We start from the raw sequence: 15,472 nt of genomic DNA, 5'->3' as shown, positions 1-15,472 counted from the left end.
GGAGCACATAAGAGGTGTTTATAAGATGAGATGGCGTCATTCCCTTTCCTCAGTAAGAATACAGCACCGCATTGTCTCCTTTCAGAAGGCAAAGGAATGAGTGTGAAATCTTGTGGTGACAACAGGCAAGCCCCAGAGAAAGTGGGTGTGCAGAGCCCTGGGATGGCACAATGCAGGAATCCTAGATTTCACTTCAATTCTTTTCCTTTCTTTGTGTGTGTGTTTTAAACAATGGTTTTCCCATCTTGATCACGCGCAGCAGAACTGATCTTAATCAGCTAGAATATTAGCAAAAATTGATCTCATTATCCGTTGCTTCTCAGTGCATCTCCCAAACTCTGGCAGCAGCAGCACTGAGCAGCGGCACTACAGGTGGCTACTTATGCAGGGCAGAGGAATGCTGATCTGGGCCTGGGAATCTCAGTTATAAATTGCACTGCACTCGGAATGAGTGCTTGATTGTATTTTAATACAATTAGCCTCTCTGCACCTGGCCTCGTCAGCGGTAATGGACTTGCCTGTTGCCCTCTTCAACTCAATCTGCTGAGCCCATCAGAGGATTGAAAATCAGATTAACACTTTCGCTCTCTGCCTGCAGCCCTAGCCTTCCAGTTCAGTTTCTAGCTGAATGTTCCTGCACTGCATCAACATGTTGAGTTGTTTTGGTCTCTGCTGTGCAAGTACAAAGCTAAAGACTTTGTTGTCTGACAGAGATTTAATTCTATTGCAAAGCTTGCACAAGCTTGTCTCTTTGCTGGTTAGATTGATAACCTCTAGAAATTACTGTTGAAGTTGCTGCTGTTTACATTTTTTTTTTTCTACTGGGATGAATAAAAGCATAGGCATATTTCATCTGTAGAACAGTAGCAGTTCAGGGCATGAGCCCTAGCATTGTAACAGTCCTATTAAATGAATATCGTAGAAAACCAGATGCGCAATCTGTGTTTCCTGTGATGTGTCGGTGATTTGCATGCTGAAATTGGCTGTACCACAGGTTTTGCTGTTTGCTCATGTGCTGACCCTTCCTCTTTCCATACCACAATTGAAGTGTTATTGTCTTGGTGCCCTCTTGACAAAATTACTTTGCCAGGGGCAGGGAGGGGTTGTCTCTCCACTGGTTCCATGTTGGGACAATAACTAGCCGCCCAAAGCACCACTGTAAATTACATTGCCACCGACGGTGGTGCATAACCTGAGACCAGAAGCTGAACTGAGAGGGGAACTGCATCCCAGAGGGTTTGCTCTTCAGGTTGAGTGTTGAGGACATTGTGGTTTAGTTTCCGCTATAGCTGTCTTCGTGGTAGTTGTTTCAGAGGCAGCTCGTTGAAGTGTCTGTGTTGAGCAGTGCTGAGAAGCGGACTGGAAGCCCTCTCCTAACTGACTCTGTGATTTTCCTCTTCTCCTCAGGTGGCCATAATGTAACTATCTCGCTGCAGTCAAGGACAGGACATACTCACATGCCTTCAGTGGTGGGGGTACTGGTCTTCACCCAGTTCTGGTTCTGGTTCCCCCTGTCACACTTCTTGTCGTTGGCTTACACCCCAACCTGTGTCATTGGCCTTAACAAGGACCTTAAGGTATGTGTTTCCATGGTTGATACAGTCATCTGATGAGAGACGAAATAGCTTGCTGGCTGCAGTTCCATAATGTTTTCCATCGTAACCACCACTCATTCGTTTTCTGCGAGTTTGTTCATGAAGGGAATCTTACTACAAACAGCACAAGGATCAGGTGTTCTGCATGGTGCTGAAGAGCATCAATAGCTGAATGTTTATAATGAGTTGCTGGCACAAAGTGAGCAAGGCCTTTCCTAACCCTGTTCTTTTCATCACCAAGGGAATGCAGTCTGTAAGTTTTAACTTCCTGGGGTCCTTACATTGCACCAGTCCCATTGTGTCTGGCCTCTGCATTAGCTTTCTGGTTTACCCCCTTGTCATTCTGAGTGCTCTCAGATCATCTGCAGAGAATCTGTGGAGGTCAGCCTGGCAGAGCTTTGGGCACCATCCAAGTTTGGGAACTCTTTTTAAACTCTGTTCCAGTTGAGCCAGCTTCTAACAGTTGCGTAGCCATCATGTCCTAGCTGCTTATTATACAACCTTGCTGCCTTTGGAGGAGATAGAGAAATCATGGATGTGGCAGTGTTACAGCTGGGGGGATATGAATACAGTCCCTATCGTTGTAAATCTCTGAAGGAGACCAGTTGTTTCAGGAAAGAGTTCCAAAGATGCATAGACTGCACTGTGCCCATTGAAACACTATACTGTGCCTTGGTAACGGTGCATTAAGACTTCTTCATGGGCGTTTTAGAACATATTTTGACCTTATCCACCGTAGCTAGCTAAAGTGTGCTAGAATCTGTAGCTGGAAGAGCATGAAAAGCTAATATTAATCATAGCACCTCAATTTTGTTTGAGCCTTAGTGGGTGACTGGTGGGATTTGAATCATTCAGTCCCTGTGGGTAGAGACCTGAGTATTAAAGATTGCATCGTGTAAGCCCTTCAAAAGGTTACACTTTAAAGCTTCCCATTACAGAAAGCCTAGTGCCTCCTGGCTAAGGATGTGACTCGTCACTCTCTGGGTTTGAAAAATATGCCTAAAATGTGGAATGAAAGGAGCCAATATTTCACTCTGACACTAGTGAAAGTCACTGGTAAATCAGCAGTTTGAGTTGAGTCAGAATCTAGAGTGGAGGAAGCCTGAATGTTTTGCAGTTTGTGCTGCAGCCTCCCTTTTTGTGCTGGAAAAGGCCGATCGTGCACAGCAATCTTTTTCAGGCTTATTTACGTGCATTGGAGTATTGTATTCGTTATCTGGTTTTCTCTCCTGCGCTGTGTACGTATCACTACAGGGAGATGAAACCTTTCAATTTCAGATTCTCTCATCAGATGGCACAAGCCTCATTAAAGTATTGGTAGATTCTAAACCAGAAGTGAGACTAGAAATAGGACACGCTTTCTAGATTCCTAGGTATAAAAGTAGGGAAAGGACCAATTGGTCATCTAATTCCTCTCCCGACATTGTAGCAATTCAAGGGCTATCCTCCCCTCAGCATGCCAAGTATTTATTTGACTCTTCCGTTAACACTGGAGGGATTGGGGAACACACTTGTTGCACTGCTGACATAGTAACACTGCCCAAGTCCTGTAGTTCTTGTTTGTTGTTACAATGAAACTTATGCTAAGATTAGGACATAAATTCAGCTAGAACTATCTGGAGCCCAGCACTGGTAAATATTTTCATGGCTCTGGGGGGCCGTGAGCCAGTTCCAGGATGTCCGTGGGGCTGCACAAGGCTGGAGCCACAGCCCCTAGCCCCACCACAGGGCAGAAGCCCCAAGCTCTTTCCCTCCCCACCCCCAGTCTGGTAGGCGGAAAATGGAGGGGGGTATAGTGGGCTTTGGGAAATACTTCAAGAGAATTTAAGCCCTGGCGAAGACCCCACATTTATGAAGGGACCAGCTCAAGGTATCGCCAAGTATTTTCTACTGTTAATTAACTACATCTCAACTCAACCAGATATCACCCTATCCTTCTTCCCCGATCATATCCAGAGACTCATGGGGGTGCCTGGTCTTCAGCCTCCAGAGCTCTCACTGGAGTCCCACATGGATCCACCTTCTCCCCCATCCTGTTCCACACTTACGTAAAACCACCAGAGGAGATTGTGGAACAGCATAGACTGGAACGCCAGCAGTGCCCAGACTGTACCCAGTTCCGTCACCTTCACTCACCCACAGAGTGCTGTATCCCAGCTCTGCTGGGACCTGGCTGAGATCAGCAACTTCATCCAGGAACAGCTGAGGTGACTTTGGCAGGGAGAGAGAGAAGCGCTTTGAGGAATTCACTGCCTCCCTGGCATCCTCCTCCATCAAGGGCCTCAGAGCGACAGAGCAGCCGTTGGCCATGGTGAGCTCTGGACTCCTTACCACATCTGGACTCCAAGTAGCCACAGTCATGGGAAGCTCCCTTTCTGTCTACTCTGCCCGCTCCTGTCAGGGTCAGACTTAGCCTCAGTGACCCCTGTATCCGTCCCCTTGGGTTGGCTAATGTAACTCCCTCTGCCAAGGAATGAAGCCAGCAGCAATATGTTTTTTTAAGGTTCCAAATAAAGCAGTACAGGGCTCTGAGAATCTGTCACCTCCCCTGCTCTGCTATCTGCATTGGCTCCCTGTGTTATATGGGTTAAATTCAGGATTACGGTTCTTACCTTCAAAGCAGTCAGCAGGACTGGTCCAAGTTGCAGGGCTACAGCTGCTTGCCATCACCTGGCATAACGTCAGAGCCATCTGTGCCCAGGGACTGTGACTCCGGAATGCTCTCCCGTTCCATGGATGTTAGTGTTCAATGATGGCACCCTTTTGTGTGCAGCTAACGAGTGACCTCTGTCTGAAAGGAGCTCGGTTCAAAAGGCCATTTCTGTGTAAACTCCCCATTGCCGTAGTATCAGAGCACCTCTCAAATACTAACAGAGGGCACCCAGGGAATTGATCCCAGATCTCTTGACTCCACATCCAAGGCCATTGTTCCTCCCTAGGCTCTCTGGGGCTGTCAGCTCTAATTGTGCTCCAATTCCTTGTGATTATTTTGTAAGGTGCACAAAATTTTTCACGTAAGTTGAACAACTCAATTTTACTGGCTAAAACCTTGTCGGTCATATAGCTTTCAACGCTCATTCATCTTGCCTCTTCCAACTCTTCCCTGTTCTGGCACTGAAGAGGTGTGTTGGGAAGGAAGAGCAGCTTAGATACAGCGCTGGTGAGTGCAGTATCAATATTTTGGATGGATAGATGGGAGGGCAGTTGAAGAAAGCTGTCTGGCTGTATCGTACTGGGGGAGTGTAATGTAATGTGAAACCAGTGAAACCTGTACTATCATCTTGGAAGAAGATGTGTGGTCTAGTCTGCCGTGCATAGATAAAGCTGATCCTGTTTTAGGTCTTAAGGCCAGTTTTGTGCGGAAGACAGCCGCAGCTAAACCGTGACAGCATCGTAACAATGAAGAAAAAGCTGGATGTCCATTGTGTGCAGTAAGCTGGAGAAGGAGAAAATGTCATACCAGAGTTGAATTATATCATAATTGAATAACGATGTTACAGCTGAACATTTGCCACTAATGGCAGCTTCTCAGCTTCCGGAGGGAAAAAGGGATGATTTGTGTTTATCTTTGCAAGGAGGAAAATGCAACCAAGGCAGCTATTCTGCTGTTTGGTTCTTTCCCTTTACTTTCCTGTAACAATTCTTTCTAAAGTCTGTATCTTTTTTAGATGCCAAAAGTCCAGTACAAATCCAACTGCAAGCCCTCAACGTTTGCGTATCCTGCCCCTCTGGAGGTACCGAAGGAAAAGGAGAAGGAAAAGGTTGGTAAGCTGATCAGCTGACTTTTATACACTGTGTGGACTCACCCACTATGAACATTAACCTTCCCGGCATTAGCCCATGGCAACGTGTTCCTTCAGGGATGAAGAAAAGATTGTCAGTTGCTAGTATCTCTGAGAGTAAATATTGCGTAACTCTGGCCGTGTAGCAGCGTTATTTTCCTCACTGACTTCTTTCCTTTATAATAGCAGTTGCACTCAACATACCTGGACGCTTTCTTATTGCCACATGAGCTTTGTGAAATGGGTGAGGGTGGCCATAAAGATTGGTCCATTGATTTTAATTCACTGAGCTCACCACCTTTCTATCTCTCTCATTGGTGAGTCTGGAATTCACGGTCGCATGTAATCTCTGTGCTGGGATTTGACTGGCGCCTTCCTTGACTAGCTGGCTGAGCAGGAGAGCTGTTAAAGGAGTATTTACCATGTACATATTGCTCCTTTGCACATACCATCTTTTTGTTCTGGAGTCATACAGCACCAAGCACAGTGATGTCATGGGCTATGACAAGGGCTCTTAGGTGCAATGGTAATACAAATAATAAATAACAATCCTTGAGGGCAGGAGTCCAAAGCGACCCATTAGCTAACGCAATGCATTAAGCATTCACGGGCAGAGTCTGTGGGCCCGTGCGCTGCAAAAAGCTATATGTAGAAATGGTAACGTCCAGGTAAGAAAATTGAGCCTCAGGTGGTCGTCTTTGGCAGCATAGGTGTCCTCCCACAAAGAAGGGCAGCTCGTGCACCCGTACAACTGGATCATCATCATCCAGTGGCTTGACTGTAGCAGGCGGAGCAGACCTGCCAGCCGCCAGAGAGCGGCAGCAGAGGTGTGTACTCAGGCACATCTTGCTCATGTGTGTGGCACCTGGTGAAAATTGCTAAGCAATTTAACAAAACCGAACACTAGAAATGTTCTAGAGGTTCTCGGATTTAGAGAACAGAAGCCTGTCGAAATTAGTCCAAGGGAGGGGCTACCAAGCAGCTGGTTTTTTCCTTGGGATTGGACTGGATTGTGTCTGAAGGCAAGTAATATCATAAGAAATTTCACAGTGGCAGGTACTTCTGGACATATCCCTCCCTTTCTAAAATTCAAACCCCATAGCTGAATCTGGCCCACCCTTAGAATACCTTGATATGGCACCCTAAGACTCCACCAAAACCTTAGGGGAATGGATAATCTTTCCAGGAGCAGGAACAGATGGGCAGGGCTGCCTGCTGACCCTGTGGTGGTGGTTTTGTCTAACAATGGTTGTTGAGAAGGAGAAGCTGGGGACACTCAGAGAAGTTCAGCACAACTGTTTCTTCCTCGGAAGAAACTTTTCACATCCTGGGCAGTTGCACTATGTCTGTCTGTGTGTGCCAGTGACACGTAACAACTGTGTGATTACAGTAGCGCCGGGGTGGAGGAGTGGTGAAAAGGATTACGACATTGTCAAGAATCTCTCTTCTGGCTTGATGTTGCCTTGCCACTGAAACCATGGGAGCTAACTTCCCCATGGTCAGAATTCCTTGTCACTGCTCAGATTTAAAGAAATCCCTTTGTAGGGAAAATGAAACAGCACTGAGTAATCTCTAAATTAGGGAGCTTGCTCTCTCTTCACTTTCACAATCAGATAAATAAATAAAAAATAAAAATAAATTAATGGAGATATCCTATCTCCTAGAACTGGAAGGGACTTTGAAAGGTCATCGAGTCCAGCCCCCTGCCTTCACTAGCAGGACCAAGTACTGATTTTGCCCCAGATCCCTAAGTGGCCCCCTCAAGGATTGAACTCACAACCCTGGGTTTAGCAGGCCAATGCTCAAACCACTGAGCTATCCCTCCTCTGGTCAGTTTCTCTAGCACCCTTTCCCCTCCTGCGTGCCACTCTATTTGTGCTGCTTATAAGGTAATGGGTGGGTAGTGAAATTGAAAATTGGCACAGTGCTGACTCTCCTTTTGGTCTGCTTGCCTGGCTGGGAGATGAGCACTGCATACAGTGTTGAAGCCATTCTGAAAGCCGCCTTTATTGAAATGTCCAGGTTTCTACTGCTGTGTTGTCCATCACTGCAAAAGCCAAGAAGAAGGAGAAGGAGAAGGAGAAAGAGAAAAAGGAAGAGGAGAAAATGGAAGTGGTGGGTATAAGCCATAAATACCAAAATGTCTTCCAGCGAGTTTCGTTTAGGGGGCTGTGTATCACATGAACACTGTCTCCCATGCACATCTCTGTCCCATTGTCACCTGCATTACAGTAGTTTCTCAGCACAGTGTTAACATGTTTCAGTATATTGAGTAACTTATCCAGGGACAAGTTTCTTGTGGGGGGTGTGGAAGAAATGTAATAAAATTCCTATTCTTTGGTGCACCACTGGTGACTTTTTAACAATCTTTCTTATAGCAGTTGCTTGGAGATGACTGCTCTAGGTAAGGTTCCCAAACTAGTTAAATTCTAACCCCCTGTTTTCACACCCCCATTACATTCTGAAAATACTCATCTTTTTGCTTATAATTTTCATGTGTGCTGATCTGTCGGGGCGGGGAAACACTTCTTCCTCCTAAACCGTTGTTGGACTATATTCTCTATGGGGGAGAATTGCAGATTCTGGATTTGTAGGGTGATGTCACTGCTTTGGCAGCATTTCCCAAAGTTGTGTAAATTCTGTACTCTTCCAATTCCATGGTTTTTCCATTTCCACATACCTCCCCTCACCCTAGCACTATATAAATAATAGATGTTCAGTTAACCCATCCTTGCAGAAAACTCCTTCCAGGTAAACAGTAGCAGCTGTGGAGGTTTCATTTTGCCTCATTCACCTTAATGAGATGTCTATGTCAAAGCCTACTTGGGCCTCGCCGAGGTTATGAATTAGGGGCAGCTTCTTTATTCTGTCTAATTGAAAACAAAATGGCATGCAGAAAAACAGCAGTGTAACATCAAGATGGCACGCTTGCCTACAGCAACGTGAGTGTGACCACATTGTGTGCACCCAATACGTGGTACAACTTCTAAAGAGTTAATGGTACTACACAGCCTGAAAAGTGAATAGAAGTTATGTATGTGCAACACATAGATGAGTTAAAGCAGCTGTTGGGATCTTTAACGTTTGTGTTTCTTGACCCTTTCACAGCACAATTGTAACATTAACATAGTCTTTGCATTGTATTATTCATACAGCACCATGTACTAAGCAAAATGGGCCAGGCAAATGAGCTTTCCTCCAAACAGCTTTATGGTCTAAAATCACGTGAAAGTGAAGAAAGGCTGCGGTGAGTCAGAAGGGTTCTGTGTATATGCGTCAGCTGTGTGGAAAGCCGCCCTAGACACACAGAATTGTCTGAGAAGGAGAAGCTGCGGGACAAAGAGAGACTGCTGCCCCCTGCTGTGTTTGAGCTAACGTAGGGTCCTGGCTGCATCTCTGCTTTCCCATTTTCTAGTACAGCTCATATGAGATTTGCCGGAGTCCTGTGGAATTTGCTGCTGTTAGTGAATCTGGTACCTGAGAGGGTGCCTCCTGCTGTAACACGAGGTGCCTGCTCTGAACCTTATATTTCGTGCCTATCACACAGCTGCTTTCTATAAGTACCTGATTATTCTCTCTGACCTCCTCCCCTCTTGTCAAACTGTGACCAGCAGAAGGGAAAAGGTGACCCACACTCTGAATGTTTCCATGAGGCCACATAAATGCGTCTGTCTCAAATCGCAGCCTCTGCTGAGTCCAGGACTGAGCAGAATTGTACCTAGAACCATCTTTAAAGAGTCACCAGGACAGAGTCATTTTGGTTGAGTTGCCACGACTGCCAGTGACAGCTTTATAGCTAGGAAAATCCCACCTGTATTTGGCACCTTTTGTGTGCCGGGTTGTAACATGAAAACATGATTAAGGGTACGTTTACACTACCCGCCGGATTGGCATGTAGTGATCGATCTATCGGGGATCAATTTATCGCGTCTAGTGTAGACGCGATAAATCGATCCCCAATCGCTCTGCCGTCGACTCCTGTACTCCACCGCGGTGAGAGGCGGAAGCGGAGTTGACAGGGGAGCAGCGGCAGTCGACCCCGCGCCATGAGAACGTGAGGTAAGTCGACCTAAGATACGTTGACTTCAGCTACGCTATTCTCGTAGCTGAAGTTGCGTATCTTAGGTCGATTCCCCACCCCAGTGTAGACCAGGCCTAAGTAGTAACAAAAATCCTGGGCTTTATTGAGTGGCTATTGAAAGTGAAAGTCTGAAGTTTGCTCGGCCACCTCAATCTCTTATTTAACTCTTTTGCCACTGGAATCTGGATTGTTCTTACAATAAGGTTCTGCTCTGGGGGAATTCAGATGCCTTGGGTTTATATAAGCATTCACTGTGCTTTGTGGTGGGCAATTAGCCTGATTGACTCCTTCATCTTAAGAGAGTGTCTCTTAAGCAGGTTTTTGAGTTACTGCTCACGCTGTGTGGATCAAGTAGCGAGTTTGACCCCAGCCTCAAATGTGAGAGGATTGAAGGCTGCAGTTAAACCATGGTGGTCTTGTGTTTTGTAGGATGAGACTGAGAAGAAGGAAGAGAAAGAAAAGAAAAAGGAGCCTGAACCCAACTTCCAGCTGCTGGATAACCCAGCCAGAGTCATGCCTGCTCAGCTGAAAGTCCTCACCATGACAGAGAGCTGCCGATATCAGCCTTTTAAACCAGTAAGTGCAACCTACCGTATGCAAACCTAACACCCTGTTCTCACACTCGGAGAGTTCCCAGTGGACGTGCTTAGCGCTGGGATCATGCATGTAGACGTGACAGCTCTGTGTGTTCCTGAGAACTAAAACCATAACAGCTGATGGTTGTACTGTACTTTAGAGGCCAGATGACATATCCCCATGTCTCATTTTTACTTCCTTATGCCCCTCTTCTCCATTGGTTTCACACATTTGTAGTTATTGGAAGGCAGAGCTACTCTAGGCCCATATAATGCCCTAACGCTATTTCTTTACGTTCTCTTGCCCTATGCTCTCTTCAGAGATTGTGACCCAGAAACTGATGATACGCCCATTGACACCTAATAAAAACCTCATGGGGGACTTGGGAATTGAACCATCATAAGACAGTGTAATAATTTGCAGTAACTGCCAACTGAAGCCTGGATCTGTAGCTTGTAGGGTTACCGGAGAGTTAGGGTTACCTTACAGTTAGTCTCTCTGTGTCTTGCACTCCTCCCTAGGTTCTAAGGTGAAAGGGCAGATGGACTGGAGAGAGTTCCAGGGTGAGCAATAATGATAAAAGGTTTGGGGATGAAGATTTGTGCCGAACGTTTCCGAGAAGCAGGCGTGTTCAGTCTAGCATGAGTCTGCTGACTTTAAATGTATGGTATAAACAGCGAGTAGGGGTCGGTTATTCTCCTTCATTAAGGAAAAACAGCCAGTCAAGGGTCCTACGCTGCAGCAGGGAAAACTTTAACTTTCACTGGAAAAAGCTGCCCTGGGGAATTTCCACCAGTGGCGCTATTCGAGAATAGCTTACAGCCCCATATATCAGGGAAGGCTTGGGAATAATGAAATCCACCCTGCCATGATGCACAGCGGACTAGTGGCAGATGGACAGGAGGCTACCTCAGTCCAGTTGATTTTTTTGTAGTGGTGGGAAACGGCAGCTCATTATGATTAAGGATGGCAGTGAAAAACCTCATTCAGAGTGTAGCTTAGGGCCTCACAACACTCACGCCCCTTCTCCAGGGGCTGATGTTTCGAGAGTGGATGGTATATTTTCCCTTCCACTTGTCTCTCGCAAAGTTGCTGCTGCCATTCATGGCTGGGCCTGCAAGGGCTGCTTTCCCAGTGCTAGCGGCCTGTATTCCGCCTAGAACAGAGGGCAGTGGTCTCCATTCCAAGCCGGCATCCCTGAGGTCGGAGATGGGAGAACTGCCATCCCACTGGCGGGCTGCAGCAGTCATGTTTTTTAGGGTTGTTCTCAGATGAGTTTAAGGGACTTGAAGCTCAGCGTAGTACATCATGCTCACTGAGTTTAGAACTTAACATAGCTCTGAAATGTCTGATAGATTTGGTGTCAATGCCGTGAAATTCATGATCACTTGTGCTGGGGTTTTATGCAGTGGGTTGTGTGCATAGATGGTGTTTTTACTGAATAGATTTATTATTCCACTGCACCTGACCTCAAAGAAGTCATGGTCTCTTGTTAACGTGCAGAGGGAATGGCATCTGATCATAGAAATGGGAGATGGAAAAGTCCTATTACTAATAGCCCATGGATTTGCCAACTAGTCTGTGAAACACTGTGGTACACTGGAAGGCTAATGAACACATTGTCAGGCTGCAAATGGACTGAGTCAAATTCTGCTGGCTTTTGTTATTGTGCAAGAGATGGATGAACATGGGGCATAATCGTGTGTGAGCACGTGCACCCTGGAAATGAATACCCTGCCCAGAAAATTGGTTCATGTTCTTAATACACTTACGTTCACTGGTATTTCATCAGCACGTGGAAGCTTTGAGAACAGTTTCTTTCACAAAGCTGGGCAGGGGTGGTTCTGTCCCAGCTCTTTAAGAGGAGGAGGTGGCCCAACTGACCTCCCAGACTGGACGTAGCTGCTGCCCAGCCCCAGTACAAGCTCAGTCCTGCCCCTGAAATGTTCGTGTGCGCACAGTCATCAGCCCTGCACTCAGCTGACACGTGCAGTTGTGTGTTTTGTCTGCTCCTGGGGGAGAGAAGCCCTAGGCCTGAGGCAGCCTGGCAGTAAAGCCATGGCTGCCCTTCAGAAGGGAAACGTGCGGTAAGAACCACGGCCGCCTGGCTTGAGGCAGCGCAGTGTGTCAGTGAGAGAGCAGTGGAGCCCCAAGGACAGCGGTGGCCCGAAGCCTCACTGGGGAGCCAAGCCACCTCCAGTACAAAGCTGGTCAGTGAGCGGAGCATCCGCTCTGTCTGCGAGTGGTTTCCTGAAAGAACAGAGCAGTGTGTGTCTTGCCATGATGGAGCGGTGGAACCAAGGTGGCTTCCCAGCATCGACACAGAAACATTCAAAACCAGCACTCTGCTGGCGGGGCACCATCATAAAAGGTCACTTTGAGATGCTGATTGTACCCTGGAATTCAAATGTGGGGGAGGCTCTAATTCCAGCCAGGCCCCAACACAATGTCCATGTTTCCGTACCTCCACAGGTAGCCACTGGCTTTGGCGAGTTGTAGGTTTTGTGCTTCATTCTTCTTTTGTCTTATGAGGTTCTGCTAATGGAATTCTCAGTCAATGGAAGCTGATGATCAGATTTGGCTCCGCTTCTGAGAGTCTCTGGGGAGGGGTTGAGCTAAGATCTGACTCTGTTTTGTCTTGCAAAGACTGAATCTCATGAAACAGTTGTGTTTTGATTTTTAAAGCCGTATGGAAAGTGCCAGATTATAGTGACTGCATAAATCCACAGATCCAGATGTCACCTTCCTGCGAACTGAGAGATAGATAATGGAAGAGCAGAGGTAGCTTAGAATGGCTGTTTATTTCATTAACATACAGTGCAGCCAACAGGGTGGTACCTAGACACAATAAACTCCCAGTTGTAACATCGACATCAGAGATAAAGACGGTGTTTTCAGAGAGAGCCTTTCAACGAAGGTTTGGCTGGCAGGGACAATTGCACCATGCTCTGATGTCAGCAAACTCTGGCTTTTATAGAGGGTGCAAGTGCTGAAAGAACAAAGCAGTGTGTCCGGGAGTCCTCGATCCTCGGGTGCAAACCTAGGAACCCTTATCCAAAGCACCTCCAGTGATCTCTGTCATTGTGGTAGTACTTAGAAAGCGAGGCACTCTACGGTAGCAAAGTCCCAAACCATAGAGGGCTTTCTAGACCCAACACCATGATGTTATCCAGAAACATATGCTATATACATGTCCATAGAGCCATGGTCACGGTCATTTATTCCATTCCCCTTGTTATGAGGCTAGAATGTGAATGACTGGATGCCTCTATTCAGAGTGTTTCAGTAACACTCATAAAGACACTGTCCCTAAAGCCTATGAGCTTCCAATTTGGTTCATAAACATTTGAGAAAATCTAAAGCTTTCAAGTGCCGCATTTTAATAAATCAGTGTATTCAACCCTTCCCTCCTGTCCCTTTGTTTTGTCTGCCCCTGGTGGTGTGACACTGGTATGTACAATGGGAGAATACTTTCTGTGGTTGGTTACAATGAAAGCAAAGCTGTTTTCACCCCTTGTTTTGCGTAGAGCATTCACACTGATGGGGTGATTGTAACCCGGGGGACGTGGGGTCCTGTTTCTGTCCTAGGTCAAGGACAATCCTACATGAGACAGAGCTGTTCTTGAATGTCTCTAGGCACTGACACGTTCTCTGCACTTGGCTTCTAGCTTTCCATTGGTGGCATCATCATTCTGAAGGACACCAGCGAGGCTATAGAGGAGCTGGTGGAACCAGTGGCAGCCCATGGCCCGAAGATTGAGGAGGAGGAGCAAGAACCTGAACCACCAGAGCCTTTTGAGTACATTGATGACTAGGACCCTGAGGTACGGTGCAGTTCTCTAGCGCCTCCATTAATGGGCGGAGTAAAAACTCCATCCAATCAAAGGACCCGGTGTTTCAATGTTTCAAAACTGGAAATTGAAGTCCTCTTCTGTGTGTAATATATTCCAGTAGTCCAATCTGTGGCCAGATGCAATGTAAACGTCTCTGTTGCCTGCTACTCAGCTCTCATGTGACTGGCCAGACCACCATTTGTAGACCTAAGGGGCCACTGAGACTCCACACAGATATAGTCCTTGGCCAATCTTGAGTAGAGACTCCCCCCGTTGTGCAGAATTATATAAAGTATATAATGACTGTAATGTGGACTGTGCACCAGTTTTGCTGAGAACACCACATTCAGTTTGTGTCAAATGGAACCACAATCCCACAGGTGGGAAGTATTTTCTGTGATTAACTGTCATCACCCACTTTATGTTCAGCTTCACAATGGCAGTTTTAGTCGAAAGGGAGAGGCTCCCTCTCTCCGACCTTAGTCTTGTTGTCCCAGAGTTCATGTTTGTGCACAGAGAGAGACGCGAGCCACAATCTCAGCTTCTGTGACCGTATCCCTGAGCTAAAAAGTCCACCTATTCCAGGCATTACATTATCTAACTGCAGGCTCCTTCATAAATAACATGGGGCGTTTTGGGGAGGGAAGGGTGCAGGTGTGACTGAGCTGACATGCTGGTTTGTTGATGAAAATCAGAATCCAGTTGCCTTGTTTCTGAATATAGGGTTAAAAATGCACATAGATTGCTGGTCAGTCAGGATAACTAGTTTCTTGCCAACAACTGGGTGTGTCACGAACACTGGAGCTTCGGTGCCAGACCCAGAGGAGCATACACATGTGGGCTCATTTGGGAATGGGCAGAAGATGGCCTCAGCTAATGTTTTTGCCTTTCTGGTCTCTGTCTCCAGGACCAGCTCTGCTAAAGAAGATGCTTTGTCTGATATTGGAAACACACACGAGGAAATTCCTATGGAGACCTGCCATTCAGTGCATGCAGCATCACCTCTGCGCTGACCTAACGGAGATGGTCTGTGGTTTGAGTGCAGAAGCGATATATGCTATTTAGTGTTACTCTTTCACAAAACTTTGTTTTCAAATGAATATATTAAAACCTCTTGATGGAAAACTTGCTTTTGTTTTGACGTCCCAGTTTATCTAAAGGAGGGGAAGGTTCGTCAGCCGCCCAACACTTGAATGTACAGGCTCTGAGTCATCCTCTGACTCCCTCTTCTTCCTCTATTAGGTGGGTTTCCTAGCGGTATCCAATGCTGCTGGCAGGCCTTAATCTATGGTAGACTAGAACAATAGGGATGCCTTTTAAAAATGACCCATGCACATTGCTCCTTTTTTAATGCTTGTTTAGGCCAAGTGATGCCAATAAATCCAGGCTGATTCAGCCCTTGCACTAATCTGACAGGCTGATTTTGTTTTCCCTGCAGCCCAGCATCTGCCCAGAGGCATTTGCAAAGTTGACCCTCATTGATTTAAGAACAGCTTTAATCTTTACACTGGTCATCCAGGTACAGTGATAGATCTCTGCTGGTCTGCCTGGTGTGCTGTGCACCCGAGTTGGAAAAAGAAAATTAGTACCGTCAAAATACACTTC

The 15,472-nt window shown here is 46.5% G+C and overlaps 1 protein-coding gene across 1 annotated transcript in view; it reads left to right on the top strand.

Moving 5' to 3' along the window:
* Positions 1-14,988, top strand: part of PSMD1 (proteasome 26S subunit, non-ATPase 1) — a 128,760-nt gene extending 113,772 nt beyond the window's left edge. The window contains exons 20-25 of the mRNA XM_065411440.1: positions 1,408-1,577; positions 5,264-5,356; positions 7,400-7,492; positions 9,888-10,034; positions 13,703-13,858; positions 14,775-14,988. Coding sequence (XP_065267512.1) covers positions 1,408-1,577; positions 5,264-5,356; positions 7,400-7,492; positions 9,888-10,034; positions 13,703-13,849 — 650 coding nt within the window. The 3' untranslated portion in view covers positions 13,850-13,858; positions 14,775-14,988. The remainder of the gene's footprint in view (positions 1-1,407; positions 1,578-5,263; positions 5,357-7,399; positions 7,493-9,887; positions 10,035-13,702; positions 13,859-14,774) is intronic.
* The last annotated feature ends 484 nt before the right edge of the window (positions 14,989-15,472 follow it).

This window comes from Emys orbicularis, chromosome 9 (assembly GCF_028017835.1).
Source record: "Emys orbicularis isolate rEmyOrb1 chromosome 9, rEmyOrb1.hap1, whole genome shotgun sequence".
NCBI classification, from domain to species: domain Eukaryota; kingdom Metazoa; phylum Chordata; order Testudines; family Emydidae; genus Emys; species Emys orbicularis.
Note: the sequence above shows the minus strand (reverse complement) of the source record. Positions and strands in the feature narration are given on the sequence as shown.